Consider the following 22500-nt stretch of genomic DNA (forward strand, 5'->3'; position numbering starts at 1 on the left):
ACTCCGTACGGATCAATAGGCTATATGGCAATGTGCGATGATGGTGCTTCTGTATGGATGTTATTGGATCATCTGGCGTCGTGTTTTCCTTCGTGGCCCAGAGTGTACAGTCCTCACCCACATTAACACTATAGGCCTTGCGTCTGATCATCCAAACATCACCAACAACGCACACCCTTACCCTAATGCGCACGCACACACACACTCACGCAGAGACGCACGCGCGCGAGTACGCACGCACGCACGCACACACACACGCACACACACACACACACACACACACACACACACACACACTACTCAAGGCAAATATGATACTACTGTATCCATTTACGTACTGACTGTCCATGACTATTATTTGTAATTCTCAAATGATGGAATGCGAGGTGATCGATAGACAGATACTATCGCATAGAATACAACCTTGGTTTGTGATGTCCACCACAAGAGGCTATTTATGTACATATCCATCCATTCTAGCTATCAGATACCCCCCCCCCCAATAGCTTACTCATTGGGCACTGTATGATCGTTCTGTTCATTTAAGACCTGTCGTGTCTACATTGTGAGATCAGTAATACTTACATGTCGGTGATGTTTTCCATGTCATCTAACATGAGCATGGGGAACTCCTCAATGCCAGGTTCGGGATCAATACAAACAATCTTTGAGACGCTGCATGTACAGGAGTCAGGGCAGGCATATGTACATCTCCACAGCCCCATCAGAACCAAGACGGTTCCCAGCCGAGCCATCCCATATCCCGCTACGCTGGAGTCCATCACGGGTCCAACGATATCCCACGGTATCTCAACAAAAATGGATCAGATTGAGTTACTGGTAGAAAACGCTCTCCTATTCTAGCCGAGTTGATCCGTGCTGTAGGCTGCCGTGAATGATACTACGGGTGATCACGAATGCGCAAAAGCCCACGGTTTAATCTGAAGGTGCCATGGAATGGCCTTCCCCGTGTCTCGGTCTCTGCAGAGCTGCTCTCGCGCTACCGCATGCACCGTGGAGAGAGGTGTCCGGTCCCGCATGCACCGTGGAGGAGAGAGGTGTCCAGTCCGTCCCCGAGAGGTGTCCAGTCCGTCCCCAGCCGTCTCGCCCCGGTCTGTCTCCGGGGCAGCGAGCGCCTGTCTCTGCGTGGGCTTCCAGATGTGCGTGTGTGTGTGTGTGTTGTTTTTTTAAGCAACAGTGCTGACGATTCTTCAAATGCAGTAGTGTTGGAGGGCGAGATAGAGAGGAGTGCACGGAGGAGTCAGGATGGAGGAGTCAGGATGGAGGAGTCAGGATGCACAGAGGAGTCAGGATGCACAGAGGAGTCAGGATGCACAGAGGAGTCAGGATGCACAGAGGAGTCAGGATGCACAGAGGAGTCAGGATGCACAGAGGAGTCAGGATGCGTGGTGATGGAGCGGGCGAGTGCGTGTGCGTGTGCGTGGAGGCAGGGTACCTGCATCGTCTATTGATTACCGCTGTGAACGAGCGCATCGCTGGGATTGTGTTTAAGAGATGCTTAATACGACCGCGACAGTAAGATCACCTATATTGCCAACAATTTATCAATGGCAATCAATTAAGGCATTTTAACACCTATGGGAAACAGCAAAATAGCCTTATGACAATATACTATAGGCTAATGTCTAGAGTTTGGTAAAATGATCATTGTGAGTGCTGGTAAATATTTACTTTACAATATGACAATTGTTGTTGTTTTCCCGGTTGGTTTGTGACCGGTTCTATTCTGCATACCGACAAACCAGCCACGGCTCCAGCCCTTACGAGTGTGACGTGCGGTTTGACGCACAAGGCTGGATACATGGAGGCTAGGAACAATAATTACTAAACAAAAAATGCCTGTGAGCTGCAAAGGGGTCTTGGATTCCAATCAAGTAAAGAGGGACACGAATAAATAGTCAAAAGTTACAGGCTTGGTCACATTTTTGCCCATCTGTGTCTTGTGAGAGTCGCGTTTTAATGATCAGGAAGAATGAATGCATAGATCACTGCAGAAAATCACAAAAGCATGAAATTGCTGAATAAGCATTTTACATTGTGTTCAGTGTAAATGTTCACAGCGTCACGTATAGGCGTAATATTTCTCACAACAAAGACCTGACCTTTCCTTTCACATACATGTAGTCTCATCATCTGATTGGGCATGGGCCTAGTCAAATGTTTCACAATCACTGTTCACTGGTGCGTTATTTTGCGAGAAATTGTGCCTTGAAATCATGTGACCCTGGGTGTGTTTTGGGTGTATTTTGAATTGATGTGTGACTTTCCTAATTGTGAATTGTCGTTTATTTAATTTTCATCCTTCGTTTCAAACAGAGGTAGTCCTACAGGCGTGCTGGTGTTGGTAGTTGATCAGAGCATGGATGTGGAACCTGTGGAACCTGTAGAACGTGGAACGTGGAAGGAGCAGATGGTCAGTCTGTCTCCACAGTCAACCCGCTGGTCAGGTGGTCTGCTAGTAAACAGACAGGAGTGATTCACTAGGAAGTTATCACACTATGGAGTGAATGACATGTTGCCATGATGTGGTAGTAGGTCTACACTAGGAGCCCTTCCTGGCCTGAAGGCATCACCCTGGATGGCTAGTGTCGCTATGGAGACTTGGCGCTTCCCAAATAGCACGGACAATCTCAAGTGTCGCTATGGATGCAAATGAAATGGTGAAAATGTGTACGCAGAGAAACATCAAGTAGGGAATTATAGCTGTCTCCATGGTAACCTCAGACTATACGAGAAAGATGGGGCTCTTTGTTTTGCTCACAGGGACGTGCCTCTCTAAAGGACATATGAGCACAGGTATGGTGTTTAGAATCACATAGCCTACACAAGCACAGGTATGTGGTGTTTATAATGACATGGGTATCACAAGCACAGGTAAACTGGTGTTTAGAATGACATGGGTATCACAAGCACAGGTATACTGGTGTTTAGAATGACATAGCCTACACAAGCACAGGTATACTGGTGTTTCTAATGACATGGGTATCATAGCCTACACAAGCACAGGTATGTGGTGTTTATAATATTGACATGAGCACAGGACCGTTGTGTTTATAATGACATGGATATTATACATGAGAGGTATATGTGGTTTATAATATTGACATGAGCACATGAACATCGTGTTTATAATGACATGGATATTATACATGAGATGTATATGTGTTTATAATATTGACATGAGCACAGGTATATGGTGTTTATAAAGACATGGATATCAGCCATCAGTGGAACAGGACTACTGGTTATTGAATGGAGAGAGGGACTACTAATACAGTATAACAGAGCGGTATATACACACTAGTTTATTGGCCTATTTCATAGCAAAAACCAAACAGAGTCTGTTTCAACTACGAAAGTGGGGGAGGTCAAATAGGGAAGAATGTTCTAGAATTGTAGCCTACTGCTGCGGTGGTCTGAGCTGTCCTACATCAAACCCATATGTAACAGAATGCTTTTGAGTTGTCAGTTTGTTGGTTAAAGTCACTCCTCAAAGGAGATCTGACAGTCCTTCCGAGGGGGACGTTCCTATTGGCTGTCAGCGGGTCCACCTCACAAGCGAGAGAACTGGTGAGAGTGTGGGTTCAAAGTTCAAAGCCCTTAACATAGGGGGAACTAAAAGAACACAATGCAGACCAGAGTACTACCGTTACAGTGGTGCTGTGACCTGGATGCCCTGTAGATGTGGAGTGAGTTTAGGGGGGGTGAGTGTAACTGAGTGAAACAGATAGGGTGATTGGCTGTAGACTGACCTCTCTCCAGGACCTGCACGCATCCAGGACCCTAAAACGGGCCAGAAAGATGGTGGCCGACCCCTCCCATCCCGGTCACAGTCTCTTTGACTCACTCCCCTCTGGCAGGAGACTGTGGTCCATCAGAACCGGGTCCACACGCCACAAAAACTGCTTCTTTCCCACGGCCATCAGACTTTTACTCGCTCAGCAAAGCTGCACGCACCTGTAGTTGCACCTGTAGTCAAGTGTGTGTGTGTGTGTGTGTGTGTGTGTGGCACATATGTATGGGGGTTATATTTAGGGTTTGTTTTTTAAGGGTCTGGGGAGGTTGGGATGAGTGTATAGGGATGAGGGTATAGGGATGAGGGTATAGGGATGAGGGTATAGAGGGATGAGGGTAGAGGGATGAGGGTATAGGGATGAGGGTATAGAGGGATGAGGGTATAGGGATGAGGGTAGAGGGATGAGGGTATAGAGGGATGAGTGAAATCTCTGCTATATAACTTTTTTGTATTCCTTCTATGTATGTAACTTTCCCACTGTGTACTATTTGCCCCACTATTTTAAGACTGTATATTTATTTGCCCAGGGACTGCGGGTGGAAATGAGCTGTTTTAGCTATAACCTTGTACAGTGCATCTCTCCCTATTTCCCTTCTATAGGGTAAATGTCTACTGTACCTTATCCCTGTCTTAAAAATAAATAAAATCAATCAATCAATCAATCAATCAATCACTTATTAACAAGGTCTGTGTCCCTACCCTGACTCTATACATTGCACTACTTGCACACGACCTCCGATTGTTCCACATACCTCAACGGCACACACACTGCACACACACACACACACACACACACACACACACACACACATTGCACACACTGTAGGCCCTATACATATAACATCGCTGATCTATCACACTACACTTTGCACACACATACACGCACACACTGTACATACACTCACCACACTCCATTCTGTATATATTACATCAATTGCATTTGCACCTCCCCTTTTAACAGTATATTGTATTTTGTATATTGCATTGTATTTTATTTACACAGAATGTTGTATTTGCACTGGTTTTTGTATCGCATTTACATTGTGACTGTCATATCTTTGCACTGTCCTGTCCTGTCCTGTCCTGTCCTGTCCTGTCCTGTCCTGTCCTGTCCTGCCCTGTCCTGTCCTGTCCTGTCCTGTCCTGTCCTGCACCCTGTCCTGTCCTGTCCTGTCCTGTCCTGTCCTGTCCTGTCCTGTCCTGTCCTGCACCCTGTCCTGCACCCTGTCCTGTCCTGTCCTGTCCTGTCCTGTCCTGTCCTGTCCTGTCCTGTCCTGCACCCTGTCCTGCACCCTGTCCTGTCCTGTCCTGTCCTGCACCCTGTCCTGCACCCTGTCCTGTCCTGTCCTGTCCTGTCCTGTCCTGTCCTGTCCTGTCCTGTCCTGTCCTGTCCTGTCCTGTCCTGTCCTGTCCTGTCCTGCACCCTGTCCTATGTCGTCGGCAACAGCGTATTCCTTAACCCTAGTTAAATTCCTAGTGTGTATTCCTACCATATACATGGCCAATAAAACAGATCTTGAATCTTGAATCTCAGCACTTATATCCTGATCTTAGCTAGAAAGGAGGATGGATCGAGTCCCGCCCCGACTCCCAGTACCCGCTGCTGATTGGTGGACTCGTGGGGTTCGCGAGCGTGTCAGCTAACGTCACCTCTCTTTCAGATGGCCGTTGGTGTTTTGAGTGACAGCTCGACTATCCAATACTTCAAACGGGCGATTTGCAACTGAACACGTCCTCGTCCAATCAGCGGAGGAGGTCTGTGGCTGGGCGGGTCTAGTGGTCCTGTGTCGTACCGTAGGAGGGACGGTTGGTTGTGAACAATTTTAAGTCAACCGCACATTTCTGGTGCCTTCTTGGCTGCAGGTTTGTTGTTTTATTTATTATTGTGTCAATAATGTGATACATTATTTGATTGTTAATGCTTATATCATGTGTTATGATAGTTAGTTAACGTGTATTAGCTGATTCACTGTCGACGTGACGGAGACACGCCTCGTGATTGAACCCGACCAGCTAACTAGCCTGTTTGGGCTCCGGCTAGTTCCTGGACAGGGCTCCGGCTAGTTCCTGGACAGGGCTCCGGCTATTTCCTGGAATGGAAATTATCAATACACAATTTCTTGTCGAAGCGTCTGTTAAAGCTGCCATAGCACTCGTTTTAATCCATCGACATCCAAGCAATACATAATGTATTGTTAATGTTTACGATTTGCTGACAGTAGGTAGTGAAAACGTAGTGTTAGCCAGCTAGCTAAACTAGCTACTAAACAGCATTGCTAGCTAGCTAACGTTAGCCAGGTAACTCAAGGCCTAGCATAGCTAGCTAGCATGCTTGTAACGTGATGGCGTCTCCTAGTGTGCTCAAATTAAGGAATATTACACCAATATTGATCCAGTCTCTTCGACCTCAGTTATATAATTTATATAAACTGTTTTGTGCATGAGCAGGAAGACAGTACACAACCCATACCAGTAAATACACAACCCATACCAGTAAATACACAACCCATACCAGTAAATACACAACCCATACCAGTAAATACACAACCCATACCAGTAAATACACAACCCATACCAGTAAATACACAACCCATACCAGTAAATACACAACCCATACCAGTAAATACACAACCCATACCAGTTAATACACAACCCATACCAGTAAATACACAACCCATACCAGGAAATACACAACCCATACCAGTAAATACACAGAGGATGAGCCCAAGTGTGCTAGCTAGTGTACTAGACTACCTGATCTCTATAGTTCACTTAGCCGGATCCTTAGCTATCCCCACTACCTGTCTGACAATGTGTCAGAAAGCAAGCACACATGGGGAACCTAGCTAGCTTGGGTCTGGAATAACTAGGTTAGTTTCATTGCCACAATATGTAATGCAAGCAAGCTAGCTGGCTAGCTATGTAGCTAATTCAAGAGAATCAATTGGGGGGACAGGCCTAGCTACAGCTAGCTAGCCACACGCTCATACAGTAGCTACATCAACTAGACGAGAATTTGACTTTAGTCGATGAGTATTGTATTTATTGGTACCGTACTGGTATGAGATGTATGCTAAAGCGGTATAGAACACAGCTTGTGGATTTGAATCATTCTGATTCATCCAGGTCTAACTTCCATTGTTGTTGTCACCCCCATAGCAGATCCAAGGAGAGGAGGCTGTTCGCATTTCACCGCTGGTGCGAGACAATGGAGACAGACATCGATCAGCAGGACGAGGAGACCACATTCAGCAACACTGACACCAACGGTGAGAGAGCTGGTTAAGAGAGGTGGTTAGTACATCAACACTAAGGGTGAGAGAGCTAGTTAGAGAGGTGGTTAGTACATCAACACTAAGGGTGAGAGAGCTAGTTAGAGAGGTGGTTAGTACATCAACACTAAGGGTGAGAGAGCTAGTTAGAGAGGTGGTTAGTACATCAACACTAAGGGTGAGAGAGCTAGTTAGAGAGGTGGTTAGTACATCAACACTAAGGGTGAGAGAGCTAGTTAGAGAGGTGGTTAGTACATATACACTGACACTAACGGTGAGAGAGCTGGTTAGAGAGGTGGTTAGAGAGCTAGTTAGAGGTAGTTAGAGAGGTGGTTAGTACATCAACACTGACACTAACAATGAGAGAGGTAGTTAATATATCGTTGTCCTGTCCCAGAATCGATTCTTTATCCTGCCGTCCCCAAGTCCAATCCCCTATGCATATCTGGAGACATAAAGGGATTTGACAGGTCTAAGCAGTATGGTGGCATTGGTGCCAGCCGTTACCTTGCTTACACCTGTCATCCTCTCAGATCTTATTCACACAAGCGCATGGGGATTGCTTTGGGGTGAGCTCTGTTGCACAGTGCACACTATCGCTTTGTGGTGATGTATATTGTTCAGGTCAGTATGGCACATACCATCATTTCAAACCTACGCTATTTGAGTCGGAATACTTAGCTTTGTCCAAGGGGGCCATGTCTTATCTCTACAAAACACACCATAGATCCAATATGTCTACATGGCTGGCACCATGTGGGCATGTCAGATGGCCGTGGGTTTCTCCTGTCCAAGTCTCTGCTGGCTAGTTTTAATCCAGGGAGGGAGTGGGCGATGAACACACGCTGAGATGCAACCGCGTCTCTGGAACAGAGACTGTATTTGGGGGTGGGGGGGGTGGACAACATGTTATATCTGTCTGGCTTCGGCCCAGGAAACGACAACACTCCCCTCGCTCCCTGTACCCCCCTACGGTTCCGTCAAGATGTGAGAGCGCTGACTCCCATGTTGCGAGATCGCTAGATCGTGAGGCTCGGTTCTACTCCCAAACGGACGCGTTGGCGGACAGCTGCGGACGCGCAGCGGTTCTGGTTCTACTACTTCTGTAGTCCGCCCAGAGGATGCGGCAGTTGGTGCTCTCATTTGGTAGAAGGCCCCCAAAAAATGGCAGGCACGCGGTACCTACGCATACTCGTGGCCTATTATGGCCTGTATGGCCTGTATAAGGAAATGTCTCTAGTGGTCGTCTGTCCAGTGCCTGACCCCCCCAGGTGTCTCCGTCCACTCAGGTAAGCGCCCGGCAGAGGACATGGACGAGGAACAGGCCTTCAAGCGCTCTCGCAACACAGACGAGATGGTGGAGCTGCGCGTTCTACTGCAGAGCAAAGTAAGACCACACACACACACACACACACACACACACACACACTCACTCACTCACTCACTCACTCACTCACTCACTCACTCACTCACTCACTCACTCACTCACTCACTCACTCACTCACTCACACACACTCACACCACGTCAGACCCACAACTTGCAATCAGTCAGTCCCTACTCCCTAAACAACCCTTCTTCTTTGTCCTCAGAATGCAGGCGCCGTGATCGGGAAAGGTGGCAAAAACATAAAAGCGCTTCGTACAGACGTGAGTAGACAGACGGACTCTCTCTCCCTCTCCTCAGCGCCAGGTCTGGCTGTCAAATACCTCCAATAAGGTTTTCCAAGACGTAAAGCGGCATTTCTACGGCCCTTTTAATATCCAGCACCTAGGCCTACTTTTCCTTCTAGTTCTCTAAATATGAACAATTAATTGACTTTAATTGACCCCCACAGCCAATAAAAGCCCTTACAAGCCCTATTAAAGAATTCTGTCCCTCCTGCGTCTGAAGTCCAAGATTCTTGACAATCACCTGATTGTGTTTGACGCGATTTGATTGGTCAAGCGGTGCATGTTTGTGACGACCCTTTGGCCGAAGGAACAGCTGGGCTGATTGACAGATGACCTGGCCTATAGGTTGGCTCACGTTGACAGACATGGTTTGGGTTGATTGGATCAGATTCCGGGGGTGGGCGGGGTTTGCCGCTTGATGATTGTTCTGATATAAAAAAAAGGGAACTTAACGATCTTCTCCAGGTTTCCGAACGCAATTCCCATTGAACACCACCCCTTTACAGCACCGAAGCCTGCTGGACTGTACCCTAACCCCCGTGGCATCACCAAACCCTTCAACAGGTGTCTGGGAGCCTGAGCGGACCTATAGTCTCGTCTAGTCCTGAGCCCTGCCGGCTAGGCTAGGCTAGAGCGGACCTATAGTCTTGTCTAGTCCTGAGCCCTGCCGGCTAGGCTAGGCTAGGCTAGAGCGGACCTATAGTCTCGTCTAGTCCTGAGCCCTGCCGGCTAGGCTAGGCTAGGCTAGGCTAGAGCGGACCTATAGTCTCGTCTAGTCCTGAGCCCTGCCGGCTAGGCTAAGCTAGGCTAGGCTAGAGCGGACCTATAGTCTTGTCTAGTCCTGAGCCCTGCCGGCTAGGCTAGGCTAGGCTAGGCTAGAGCGGACCTATAGTCTTGTCTAGTCCTGAGCCCTGCCGGCTAGGCTAGGCTAGGCTAGGCTAGAGCGGACCTATAGTCTTGTCTAGTCCTGAGCCCTGCCGGCTAGGCTAGGCTAGAGCGGACCTATAGTCTTGTCTAGTCCTGAGCCCTGCCGGCTAGGCTAGGCTAGGCTAGCTATAACACTGTCTGTGCTGTGCTGGACCCTGATCCGACCGCCCTGTTCTAATGCACTCGCCCATCTCAGCAAAATCTCTCCCTTTGTTTTGGGAGGGGCTGAATGTTTTGGGAGGGGCTAGTAGAGCCTAGTGATGGACTATAGCGTGTTACTCAATTAAAATGTATTCCTTCTCCCCCCTCTTCCCTCTCCTTTACTTTCTTATTTTTGGCCACCACCCTCTCCGTTGCCCATGTACTGGACCGACCTCCCCTCCTGCGTTGGCCCAACCTCCGCCCCTGACCGCCCGCCCACCTGACACCCCGGTTGGCCCCCCGCCCATAAACGTGCCCCTCCCTAAACGGGCGCCTAACTTGACATCTTGTGATTGAATGCCCCTGCCCAATGCCAACCTCCACCACCACCACCACCACCACCACCACCGCCACGGCCCATGCAGTTCAATGCCAGTGTATCAGTCCCTGACAGCAGTGGCCCGGAGCGGTATGTCCCACCAGTTACCTCACTGCCTGACTAGAACGGAGAACACATGTCTATGATAACCTGCCTTCTGTTTCATTTAACATTTTTATACATAATAGTAACCCCCCCCCCCCCAACCCCGCCCCCCCCCCCCCCCCCCAACCCCAACCCCAACCCCGTACCCTTTCTCTGGGAGAAGTGCTGTTCAGTTTAAGTTTTCTGTCTGCTCCCCCCCCCCTCTACCCCCTCCCCCCAAACCCCCATTTAAGTATTTCCATTTAATTTGGACAATTTTTGTTATTAACTGAAAATCAGTTGTCCCATGCAAAGAAAATTATACTGACATTTCTACCTTTTGAAATAGAGCTACTAGCTTCTAGCGCCGCGGCTGGATGTTGTGTCCTTGCTGTGGTATTATCTTTTTTTTGTGTGGAAAGCAAGATACAAAAATTATCTTTCTCACTCTGTCCTTGTGGCCCACCTTGCTCAAACCCCTCCCCCTCCCCCTCGACCCCCAACCCCCCCCCACCCCCTCCCCGCCCCAGCCCCCCCCCCCCTGCCGTTCTCAACATCACTGTCCATGACCAATGAGAGAGCGCTCCGGCCCCAGGCCCCGCCCACTCTTGTCACTCATCACTCTTGTCGCTTGATTTCCTTGTCGTTGCATCCCTGTTCGGTTCCACGCTCTCTCTCTCTCTCTCTCTCTCCCCGTCTCTCTCTCTCTCCGTCTCTCTCTCTCTCTCTCTCTGACCATCAGTCCAGACTGCCTGACCAGCCTCTCCCCCCTCCCCCTCCCCCGCCTCTCGCTCCTGTCCTACTTACGCCACCTAGTGGCCACCGGCCGCATCCCCTCCCCCCTCCCTGCTTCCTTTATCCCACTCACCTCTCCCCCCTTCGTGTTACTATCAGGAGGTGTGTCTCATGACGGCACATCCTATTATTTTGTTCATTCATCTCTACTCTCCCCCTGAATCGCTGGTGGTTGGGATAGTTGAAGGAGGCTTCTACTCTTCGCCCCCCCCCCTGACTGTTGAGTGTGCGGCCGGTCTTGTGCCTCACGTTAGCCTGAGCCCCCCCACCCCCCCCCCCCCCCTCCACCCCCCCCCCTCACCCCGCCCCGCCCCCCCCCCTCTCCAAAGCTGCCCATCCTCTGGCCTCTCTGTCCTTCTCTGTTGAATGTGAGGTCAGAGTGCATGTCAGATCGTATCTCAGTCCACTGTTGGGAGGAGACGCAGGTGTGTGGAGCGTAAATGGCAGATCCTCCGTTTTCCTTTCGTGTAGATGTCTGAAGCGTTCTCTCGTGCCCCGGCGCAGCTTCTCTACCCGTGTTGTAAGTCTGTCTCTGTCTCCTACTCTCTCTCCCTCTTTCCTCTGGTTTCTTTTCTCTCTCGTTCTCGTTCTTTTCTTCCTGGAATCCCTCGCCGGTGGACGCAGGATCCTGAGTGTGAGCGCCGACATCGAGACCATCGGGGAGATCCTGCTGAAGATCATCCCCACTCTGGAGGAGGTGAGTCTCTCTCTTCCCTCAACACTTTCCCTCAACGCCGGTCTGATCCCTCAACACTTCCCTCAACGCTGGTCTGATCCCTCAACACTTCCCTCAACGCTGGTCTGATCCCTCAACGCTTCCCTCAACGCTTCCCTCAATGCTTCCCTCAACGCTTCCCTCAATGCTGGTCTGATCCCTCAACGCTTCCCTCAACACTTCCCTCCCTCAACGCCGCTCTGATCCCTCAACGCCGCTCTGATCCCTCAACGCTGTTCTTATCCCTCAACGCTGGTCTGATCCCTCAACACTGCTCTGATCCCTCAACGCTTCCCTCAACACTTCCCTCCCTCAACGCTGTTCTGATCCCTCAACACTTCCCTCCCTCAACGCTGTTCTGATCACTCAACGCTGTTCTGATCCCTCAACGCTGTTCTGATCCCTCAACGCTGGTCTGATCCCTCAACGCTGTTCTGATCCCTCAACACTTCCCTCCCTCAACGCTGTTCTGATCACTCAACACTTCCCTCCCTCAACGCCGCTCTGATCACTCAACGCTGGTCTGATCCCTCAACACTTCCCTCCCTCAACGCTGCTCTGATCACTCAACGCCGGTCTGATCACTCAACGCCGGTCTGATCCCTCAACGCTGCCTCTAATCCCCGGCGGTCGTATTGACCCCTGACCTGTGTTCTGACCCTGACCTCTGCTCTGTCCTAGTACCAGCATTACAACGGGATCGATTTTGACTGCGAGCTGCGGCTGCTGATCCATCAGAGTTTGGCCGGGGGCATCATAGGAGTGAAGGGGGCCAAGATTAAAGAGCTGAGAGAGGTGAGGCTCGGAGCTGGGGGCTCTGAGGGTCAACTGGGCTGCAATGCACCATGGGTAAACCCCTGTCTGTCCATCAGCGATGGCTGGTTTATACGCCTATATCAAGACTGGCGCCGCCATTTTGGTCTGACATAATGAGATGGTAGAATGTGGTACACCATTGGTCGCCAATGTAAAAAAACAACAACAATTCTATAAAATACCACTTAGAGGACAAAAATAATCAAAATAACAAGAATACACCAACGGAATTACAAACTCATGACTACCAGACTGTTTTTCACTGCTGTAGATTTCGCGTTTGTAAATACATGGAAGTGAATGAGTCATAGTGAGCCGTCAGCTCTTTCACTTCCACGTGTTTCCCAAACGCGAAGACAACCGCAGTGAAAAACAGTCTGCTTGAGTTTCTAACCAATATGGTGGCAGCGCGACACAGGCCTCTTCATAGCCGTGTTTCACGGTTCCCATTCGATGTTCTAGAGAACAGTCCAGTGTTCCATTCTGCGTTCTAGAATGCCCGGTCAGTGTTCCATTCTGCGTTCTAGAATGCCCGGTCAGTGTTCCATTCTGCGTTCTAGAATGCCCGGTCAGTGTTCCATTCTGCGTTCTAGAATGCCCGGTCAGTGTTCCGTTCTCTCGTGCGTTCCAGAACACACAGACCACCATCAAGCTGTTCCAGGAGTGCTGTCCCCACTCCACCGACCGCGTGGTTCTGGTCGGGGGGAAGCCGGACCGCGTGGTCGAGTGCATCAAGGTCGTCCTGGAGCTCATAGCGGAGGTGAGGTGGACCACGACACGCTTTAGGGCTGGGCTGGCGCTAAAAACATTTGAAAGGACTGTTTTGTTTGATTTTGTGAGAGGATTATCCAACGTCTCGTCCCTTTAAGACGAGCGGGGGTTGAATTATTTCACACGGTTGTATGTTTATTTTCGAACCCGAGAGATGACGCGTGAACGCGAGTCTTATCCGTCGTGCTAAACCTAAGGAAATGCATCTCCGCCCCCATTCATTCATTCATTCATTCATTCATTCATTCATTCATTCATTCATTCATTCATTCATTCATTCATCCATCCATCCATCCATCCATCCCCCCAAGGCTCCCATCAAGGGGCGCGCCCAGCCCTACGACCCCAACTTCTACGACGAGACGTACGACTACGGCGGCTTCACCATGATGTTCGAGGAGCGTGGCCGGAGACCCATGGGGGCTTTCCCGATGCGAGGCCGCGGGGGCTTCGAGCGCATGCCCCCCGGGCGGGGGGGGCGGCCCATGCCCCCCACCAGGCGGGAATACGACGACATGAGCCCCCGCCGGGGGCCGCCCCCGCCTCCGCTGAGCAGGGGGGCCCGTGGGGGCAGCAGGGCCCGCAACCTGCCCCTCCCCCCGCCACCGCCCCCTAGAGGAGGGTAAGGACTTCATCCACCGTGCACTTGAGGATGTTTTAAGACGAGTTCTTTCAATAGTCCTTCTGCATGCGGAGGTCACTGGACATTTGTCTTCTAGTCTACTGAATGTTGGTTTACAGACCTGGGCTGAGTTTCCCAGAGGCATCGTAGCGCTATGATGAACGCCATAGCTTACGATGAATGTAGAGCTACGATGCCTCTGGGAAACTCAGCCCTGGACCATCTCACTCCTGGCCAGTTAGTGGTGTTTACACCGGCCATCTTGGCCTCTAAGAGTTTTTGAGTTGTGCCTTAGCGTCTTAGGTTACTCTTGTATTTTAGCATTTCCTTATCAGCTCAAGCCTGACTCTATGCTGAGTAATCCTTCCTGTAGTTGCTATGACCTTGTTGTGACCTTGTTGTGACCCCTTCTCCTGCCCTGTCTGTCTGCAGAGGTGACCGGTTCTCTCACCAGAGTTACCACGGCAGCATGGACGACAGACCAAAGTGAGTCATCTGCCTTCACACCCTAAAGAACCTGTCTGTGGTTCCTAAAGAACCTGCCCCTGCCTCCTAAAGAACCTGTCTGTTCCTCCTCCTAAAGAACCTGTCTGTTCCTCCTCCTAAAGAACCTGTCTCTACTTCCTAAAGATCCTGTCTGTACCTCCTCCTAAGGAGGAGGCTGGGGGCGGGGCTGTTGAGGCGGGTGGCGGGGCTGTTGAGGCCATGGGCAGGGCTGTGGAGGCCGGGGGCGGGGCTGTGGCCTCTGTCCGTATATCGTACCCATCCCTGTTTCACACAGACCTGACTTCCCTCTCTCATTTCCTCCCAGCGACAGGAGAGGTCGACCCGGAGACCGCTACGACAGCATGGTGAGTGTCCTCGGCGTTGACCGGGCGGTCGCACGCCATCCCGGCAGCTCTGTAGCCTCGGTCAGCGGGCGTACGCTACACAGCGTCAACACCGCTAACCGGCGCGCTGCATGGGGCTGTGTTAATGGGTGTTGGTCAGAGGGGCGGGGTTAACTGGTGTTGGGCAGCGTGCGAGGGGATACGAGTCGTTTCTCTGACGTAGCGTAGGTGCAGTGGTTTTGGACATCGGCGCTTTTCACTCAACACACACACACACACACACACACACACACACACACATTGGTTAGGCCTGCTGTTGCCTGGCAACAGTTGTCTCCTTGGTTACCAAGGAGCAGCCGAGTGCGTAGTCTGAAGCCGCCGTGCCACCGCTAACAAATGAACCGTGAGGTGAGACCAGCTTCCTGGACGGTCTCTCTCTGAGGAGGTGAGACCAGCTTCCTGGACAGTCTCTCTCTGAGGAGGTGAGACCAGCTTCCTGGACAGTCTCTCTCTGAGGAGGTGGGACCAGCTTCCTGGACGGTCTCTCTCTGAGGAGGTGAGACCAGCTTCCTGGACAGTCTCTCTCTGAGGAGGTGAGACCAGCTTCCTGGACAGTCTCTCTCTGAGGAGGTGAGACCAGCCCGTTCCTGGACGGTCTCTCTCTGAGGAGGTGAGACCAGCCCGTTCCTGGACGGTCTCTCTCTGAGGAGGTGAGACCAGCCCGTTCCTGGACGGTCTCTCTCTGAGGAGGTGAGACCAGCTTCCTGGACAGTCTCTCTCTGAGGAGGTGAGACCAGCCCGTTCCTGGACAGTCTCTCTCTGAGTGCTACACTAACCCCGGCCTGAGAGACCACCTGACCGGGCGGCGTGCTGAGAATAGCGCTTTCGGGGGCTAGCGTCGCGTGAAACCACTTGCCTGTTGCGTTTGGTGTCAATCTCAAAGACTAAAATAATTGTGTTTGTTTTCTCCTCCTGTGCGGCGCCGATGTCCAGAGCGGGGGTGGATACGGTGAGTCCACCTGCTTTCCTCTGTCGTCCCATTAATCCACAAACCCCGTTAGGAGGTGCCCCGGGTCAGGACGGGGTACACTCCTCCTCTCCTTCCTTCCTTCCTTCCCTCCTACCTTCCTTCCCTCCTTCCTTCCTCCTCCTCCTCCTCTCCTTCCTTCCTTCCCTCCTTCCTATTCTGAGTTCTACCTGCTTTTTGTTTTAATGCTTTTAATGTCTCATGTAAAGCACCTTGAATTGCCCTGTGGCTGAAATGTGCTATATAAATAAACTTGCCTTGCCTCTCCCTGAGCCTGCAGCTCTCCCTCCTTTCCTCCGTCTGTCTGTCTGCCTGCCTGTCTGTCTGCCTGTCCGTCTGTCTGACCTCTTCTTCTGTCGTCACATCGTCATGTATCCTGATTCTTTTCTCCCCTCTTCCTCCCATCTTTTTAAAGACAACAACTCTTCGTGGGAGCCCTTCCAGTCTGGTGAGTGACCTGTCAGCCTGTTCGTCTGTTCCATCTCCGTCTCGGTTCGTTACTCCAGAGCGGTTTGTGGTGAGACTTCGTTCTTGACAGCCTGGTGATTAACTCAATGTCCCCCCCCGCAGGCGGCCGAGGGTCCTACAGCGACATAGGTGGCCCCGTCATCACAACACAAGTGACCATCCCCAAAGATGTGAGCAGACCTCACACACACACACACACACACACACACACACACACACGATCCTTGAGTAAAAAAAGAACCCATTTGGGATAGCAACCCCCCAGGTGTTGACCCTGAATTTTTGGGGCGGCTGTAGCTCAGTTGGTAGAGCGGGTCGTTCAGTGATCGAAGGGTCGGTGGTTCGAATCCCAGCTCCGACTGTCCACATGTCGAAGTGTCCTTGAGCAAGACACCTAACCCCCAATTGCTCCCAGTGAGCAGGTTAGCACCTTGCATGGCAGCTACCGCCATTGGTGTGTGAATGTGTGTGTGAATGGGTGAATGAGAGGCCATTGTAAAGCGCTTTGAGTGCCGCTAAGGTGGAAAAGCGCTATATAAGTGCAGTCCATTTACCATGACACCATTTTGAACTGAAGTGAGTGGTTTCTTGTCGCAGCTGGCCGGCTCCATCATAGGGAAGGGGGGCCAGAGGATCAAACAGATCCGGCACGAGTCCGGCGCCTCGATCAAGATCGACGAGCCCCTGGAGGGGTCCGAGGACCGCATCATCACCATCACAGGAACACAGGACCAGATCCAGAACGCCCAGTACCTGCTGCAGAACAGGCATGTCACGTCACATCCCTCAACCGGGCCTCGGGAGAGAAAAACTAGCAAATAGAAACTTTGTCCATCAAATTGACCTTTGACATGGGCTCAATAACCCCCCCCCCCCCCCCCCCCGCCCCCCAAAAAACAACCCCTGAAGCCTCATGATTGTCACACCTCAACGTGATTGAGTGTTAAGTCTGACCACTACACACAACGGCACACTGCTCGGGTCGTCCTAACCCAAAGACCCCCGAGGAGACAGATTGCAAACGTTGTGTCTTTAGAGGAAGTGAGGAATGTGTGTGTTGAGTGCTGTGTGTGTTCTGTGTGTCCCTCCTCCAGCGTGAAGCAGTACTCCGGTCGCTTCTTCTAGACGAGGGAGAGGAGCGACGCCCAACTGCCATGCCTCTCGGTTCCTCTCCTACTCAGAGCCAACATTCCTCTGCTTTGGGTAGACGAGTACCCTCCCCCCCCCCCCCACCCCTCTCTACATACACACACGCACGCACACACGCCCCCTCCCCCATCACCATCATCCTTTACTCATCATATTTAAATTCGAGTTTTTGGGGGGAAAACGATAAAAACAAAAAAACGTCATTTGAATAATACTGAGTGGATCCCTGTCATTCTAGCGCTGCTTGTTTTTTTTGTTTTTCTGTTTCTGGATTCTCGTACTGTTCTGTGATTGGAGGGCCGCTCATCGGTGAGTTTGTGATTGGAGGGCAGCTCATCGGTGAGTTGAGTCGAGGCCTGCCCCACTCCCCCGGTCAGTACAGCAGACAGAATGTAATCTTGTTTTGTAAGGAACATTTTATGATTTCGATACATGAAGAAATGTAGAGAGCTATTTTTTTTTTTTTTTTCTTTTTTTTTTTTTCCCCACTGAAGGAATGGGGTCTGTATAGAGAAATGTAAATATACAGTAATCATTTCATATAGGATGAAGTAAGTGTGCTGAGGTCGCTTGAGATGGTTTTTATTTTGTTGAAGACAGACGGCACCAATAGAAGGTCTGATTATTTCACTTGATTTTTTTTCCTTCTCTTTTCTACCTGATTACAACTCTTGTTTAAAACAAGCCACTTCTGGGGATGGACTTTGCTGTCTGTAACACATTCATACATGCACACATAATCGTTGACGTTTTGGATCCATTTAGTCTTGCTGAAGCTTGTTTTTTACGTCGGTTTGTAAGCGTTTTTAACATTTTAGAGTGGATCTTTCTAGACGGGGTTAACCAGGAGAGGGTGCAGCGTTCCTGTCCATACGAGTGGCATGATGTCTCCCCCTCTTCATCTCTCTGTCCCCCCCTCTGTGGTGTGTGCCTGTAGTATTGGCTGAAAGTCTGAGAATTAAAGTCTGTGCCACCTTTTACTAAACACGTGTGGTTTTTAAAGATGTTTTCTACATGTCTGTTCGAGGGCTTAGGAACCTGTGGGTCCAGAGCCCCATTTGGCTCTTTGACTACTGATCGTTTGCTCCCGTGCAAGTTTAGAACTGGTAATACAGTTTACAGTTGGTAGCCTAACACAAAACCACTGATGATATCGGGTTGAATAAATAGATGTACTGAAACCAACTGAATAAAGTGTAAGGAGCTCGTTTGTTATAGTTGGGTCAGCCTGTCGGACGCTAATGGAACATGCATTTTTAACGATCGTTGATTTTGTTATTCTGTCAGTAGTCTAGCCTGCCAGATAATTTCTCCATATGAAGCCCTGCCTTAACTATAAAATTTCCACAAGACTCTTACGCAGTCGTAGCTAACACAGCTGGGATGCCACTTCCATGTTTGATTAGAAAAGCAATATCAAGACTACATTCGCCAGTGTTTTTCGTCTCTAAAAAAAGATCTCTTGCTGTCAAAAAGTTTCCACTGGAAACTATAGTCTTGTAGGCAATCATTTCCCCAGGCAATGCAATCATAATTTGTTCTTACATGACATTACATTAGTCATTTGGCTGACGTTTTTATCCAAAGTGACTATAATTCACAATAATTGCATTGAACGTAGGAAAAGTCAGTATACTACTACTTGCCAGAACTCCAGAAGTGAATCTCCTTTCTAAAACAAGTGACTCAGAACATAATCTAGTGCTGAAGAAATGTGATTATTGTACCTGTTTTAGGCGGCAACAGTGGGGAGTTTGACATCCTGGCTAAGGGACACCTTCGCCCCCTTCCTCTTCATCAGTCCCGAATGATGTGTTCAGGTAGGCCATCAGTGGTCGGGAGCAGGAACTGGCCTCACTTAACAGGTGGAGACGACACCCTGCTGTAGTCCTAATGGATCTGGGCTGAGTTTCCCAGAGGCATCGTAGCGCTATGTTCATCGTAAGCTACGGCGTTCATCGTAGCGCTACGATGAACGTAGCGCTACGATGCCTCTGGGAGAAACAGCCCTGGACGACGTGTACGACATCAGCCAGCTCGCTGACCATGTAGAGCAAGCACAGGCGCTCTTGTGCAGAGTGGAGACGAGTGCCAAGATTGGCCTTCGGCTAAATGGCAAGAAAACCGAGGTTATCACCTACAACATCTTCCTGGACCATCCACCTCTAACACCAACATGCTCTGAGGGAAGTCGATGACTTCCAATATCGGGTCATGGGTCAACTCGTCCAAGCAAGACCTTAAAGTGAGAAAGGCGCTTGCGTGGGAAGGCCTTGAACGGCATGGCCCCTGACAAACTCAGCTTCTATGCAACGGTAGAGGTCTATATGGCTGTGAATGCTGGACCCTGAAGCCCACCCTGCAGAAGTCCCTAGATGGGTGCTGGACCCTGAAGCCCACCCTGCAGAAGTCCCTAGATGGGTGCTGGACCCTGAAGCCCACCCTGCAGAAGTCTGTAGATGGGTGCTGGACCCTGAAGCCCACCCTGCAGAAGTCCCTAGATGGCTGCTACACCAGAATGCTGCATGCAGTACTCTACATCAACAAGAGTGAGCATGTTACCAACAAGCATCTGTATAGGGGGTCACCAAGGAGAATGAGGCTGGCAGGTCACTGCCAGAGACACCAGAAGCTGCCAGCCAGCAAACTGGTGCAGTGGTAGCCGACACACAAGCATTGATCACGAAGGCGTCCCATACTAACATAGGCGGACATACTCAATAAAGATGCAGGTGTAGATTGTACCGGCGAGCTAGCCAGATGTATGGAGGATCGGGAAGACTGGAAGCACCAATGGAGGCCTTGTCTGTTTAGCCACAAAGCTGTTCATTATGGTTGATTTTAACCTTGACTGGGAAAAGCCAATGTCAGGCAGTTTCAAAGACGTGATTGTGAACTAATCTTAACATGACTCGATAACTAAACCCACACATCCCACGGAATGTAGCTCCAGATCTTGTTTGATTGACATAATACTAGGCTAACCAATGTGCCTCAGAGATACCCGAGTCTCAGTGGAGTCTTTCCTCAAGACTTCAGTGATCACTGCCTGTATTAGGAATGTGAAACTGAGGAGGACAAAGCTGTGTATCAATTTCAAGAGGAATTTGAGGAACTTTGCTGTTCAGGGGTGAATGTGTGAATTTGAACAGGGTGTCCATTACTGATCCAGATCTGGCCTTTGCATATTTCACCAACGCTTTTAATACGACTGCCGACAGGCATGTTCCCTTCAGGAGGCTAAGAATCGAACACAGACGCTCTGGTTCGCACTTGAATTCTCTTGAGTTATTCACAGGGGAACGCGGCTGAAACGCTAGGAATACCGGAGCTGCTTCCGACTGGATTCTTGTTCAGGCAGCTGTGAAATAGATGCACTTGTACTATTGTGGTCAGGAAAGCGTTTTATCTTAATTCCTTACACACGAGTGCTGGTACTCCAGCTACATTCTGGAAAATTCTTACATCTATAAAGAATAGGTCCGCCTCAGTTCTCCCCCCAGGAGTCCAGCTCGTAATAACAAGGTGAAAATGTCCATATTTTGGATCACTAAAACCTGATCGATGTCTCCAGTTGGGTGGGTCAGCATAATCCAAATGAGAGCTGCTCAGCAAACCAAGAGACCTCACCTGATGGAAACCCCAGTGGGTTCTTTAGATTGCTCACTGAAAGGGAAGTGGATGAAGCTCTTCTTGAAGATTAGACTCAAAAAAGCCTACTGGGACTGACTCTGGATCCTTGGACTTTTGAGATTATGTGCCTCAGCTTTATCTTGGCCCTTAACACATTTTTAATCTTTCTCTTAATTTGGGGGTTGTTCCAAAGATTTGGAAATCTGCTCATGTACTTCCACTTCACAAGGGTGGTGAGGGTAGAGGTCTTAATAATTACAGCCCTGCCTCCAGGTTGCCTGGCTTTGCCAAGACCCTAGAATCCTTAGTTCACTGTCAGCTCCAGTTCCTGAGTAGTAACAGTATGTTCCTTTCCAGTCTGGTCTTGGATCTGCTCACAGTAGGCTACTGTTTCAGCTGCATCTCTTGTTTTAAATGCTTTTGTATGCGCTCTTGACAATGGACAGCATTGTACTGCTCTGTTCATTGACCTGTCCAAAGCCTTTGATATAGTTAAACATTCTCTTTTAATAGATAGACTAGCCTCTGTTAGCCTCATGTGAACATCCTGATTTCATGAGCTCACATCCTGTTTCTCTCACACATCACTCTGGATTCTCTCCTTAGAGATCCGTTTGTGCCAGATCAGAAAACAACGCCAGTGTTGGTTCTGAGGAATTTGAAAAACAAACAGCTATGCTGGGCAGGGGTAAGGTGTGATGACAGGGATGAGCGGTTGAAGTTAGCGTGTGATACTGTAGATGGTGATAGACAGATGATTCATCCAATCAACTGCCAAGTATTTTTGAAAGTGCCTGCCCTTTTCCAAACAGTTTCCAACGGAGAGTTCCAAGATGGTTATGCGAAGTAAGTTAAACGTCTGTTGCCCTAGATCAGAATGCCTGCCAGTAGTTTACAAGCTGTCTCGGAAATAGAAATAAAAATGTTTTGTTGTTGAGTCTATTCAATCCACTTTTTTGGAGGTCACTAAAGGTGTCCTACAGGGTACAATTCTAGGTCCCATAATATTGTCTCTTTTGCAAATAGCTGTAAGTTGCACTTTTATGCCGATGATATAGTGATTTACTCATCTGCTCCCACATTGGGAGGAGGGATATCTATCTTGCAATCAGCTTTTAACTCGATCCAGTGCTCACTTCTAGAGCTTAAACTTGCTTTGAACGCAGTGAAATATATGCAAATCTCTAGATCCAGCTCTGCCACAGCTGATAAGGAGGGCAGCCAGGCTAATTCCCGGGGGTCAGTCTGGCTCTTTCCTGGGGATCAGTCAGGCTCTGTTCTGGGGGTCAGCCTGACTGTTCTGGGGTCAGCCTGGCTCTGTCCTGGGGGTCAGTCAGGCTCTGTTCTGGGGGTCAGTCTGGCTCTGTCCTGGGGGGTCAGCTT

General features: G+C 49.8%; 2 protein-coding genes across 3 annotated transcripts in view; one reads left to right on the forward strand and one right to left on the reverse strand.

Moving 5' to 3' along the window:
- Positions 1 to 782, reverse strand: part of ntrk2b (neurotrophic tyrosine kinase, receptor, type 2b) — a gene marked incomplete at both ends in the record, with an annotated part of 14118 nt that extends 13336 nt beyond the window's left edge. The window contains one exon of the mRNA XM_084449764.1: positions 586 to 782. Within this exon, the coding sequence (XP_084305890.1) occupies positions 586 to 782 (197 nt within the window). The remainder of the gene's footprint in view (positions 1 to 585) is intronic.
- A 4803-nt stretch (positions 783 to 5585) lies between these two features.
- hnrpkl (heterogeneous nuclear ribonucleoprotein K, like) lies at positions 5586 to 18459 on the forward strand. Of its 2 annotated transcripts, none has more exons than XM_084452441.1 (16): positions 5586 to 5680; positions 6977 to 7086; positions 8379 to 8476; positions 8680 to 8736; positions 10254 to 10297; positions 11711 to 11783; positions 12483 to 12596; positions 13249 to 13377; positions 13700 to 14010; positions 14443 to 14496; positions 14822 to 14861; positions 15834 to 15849; positions 16283 to 16315; positions 16438 to 16505; positions 16933 to 17102; positions 17430 to 18459. In XM_084452441.1, exons 2-16 carry the CDS (start codon positions 7026 to 7028, stop codon positions 17458 to 17460), a joined length of 1299 nt encoding a protein of 432 aa, XP_084308567.1. In that variant the 5' UTR covers positions 5586 to 5680; positions 6977 to 7025; the 3' UTR covers positions 17461 to 18459. The 2 variants fall into 2 exon arrangements, with proteins under 2 accessions (XP_084308567.1, XP_084308568.1); XM_084452442.1 differs by having other exon boundaries at positions 12489 to 12596.
- The last annotated feature ends 4041 nt before the right edge of the window (positions 18460 to 22500 follow it).

The sequence above is a fragment of the Borostomias antarcticus genome, assembly GCF_949987555.1.
Source record: "Borostomias antarcticus genome assembly, chromosome: 2".
Lineage (NCBI taxonomy): Eukaryota > Metazoa > Chordata > Actinopteri > Stomiiformes > Stomiidae > Borostomias > Borostomias antarcticus.

Excerpts from the sequence above, each read along its gene's own strand:
- hnrpkl (XM_084452441.1), top strand. The coding sequence starts at position 7,026 with ATGGAGACAGACATCGATCAGCAGGACGAGGAGACCACATTCAGCAAC. Across the intron at positions 8,737-10,253 it reads TAAAAGCGCTTCGTACAGAC|TTCAATGCCAGTGTATCAGT; the intron begins GTGAGTAGACAG and ends CGGCCCATGCAG. Across the intron at positions 17,103-17,429 it reads CAGTACCTGCTGCAGAACAG|CGTGAAGCAGTACTCCGGTC; the intron begins GCATGTCACGTC and ends TCCCTCCTCCAG.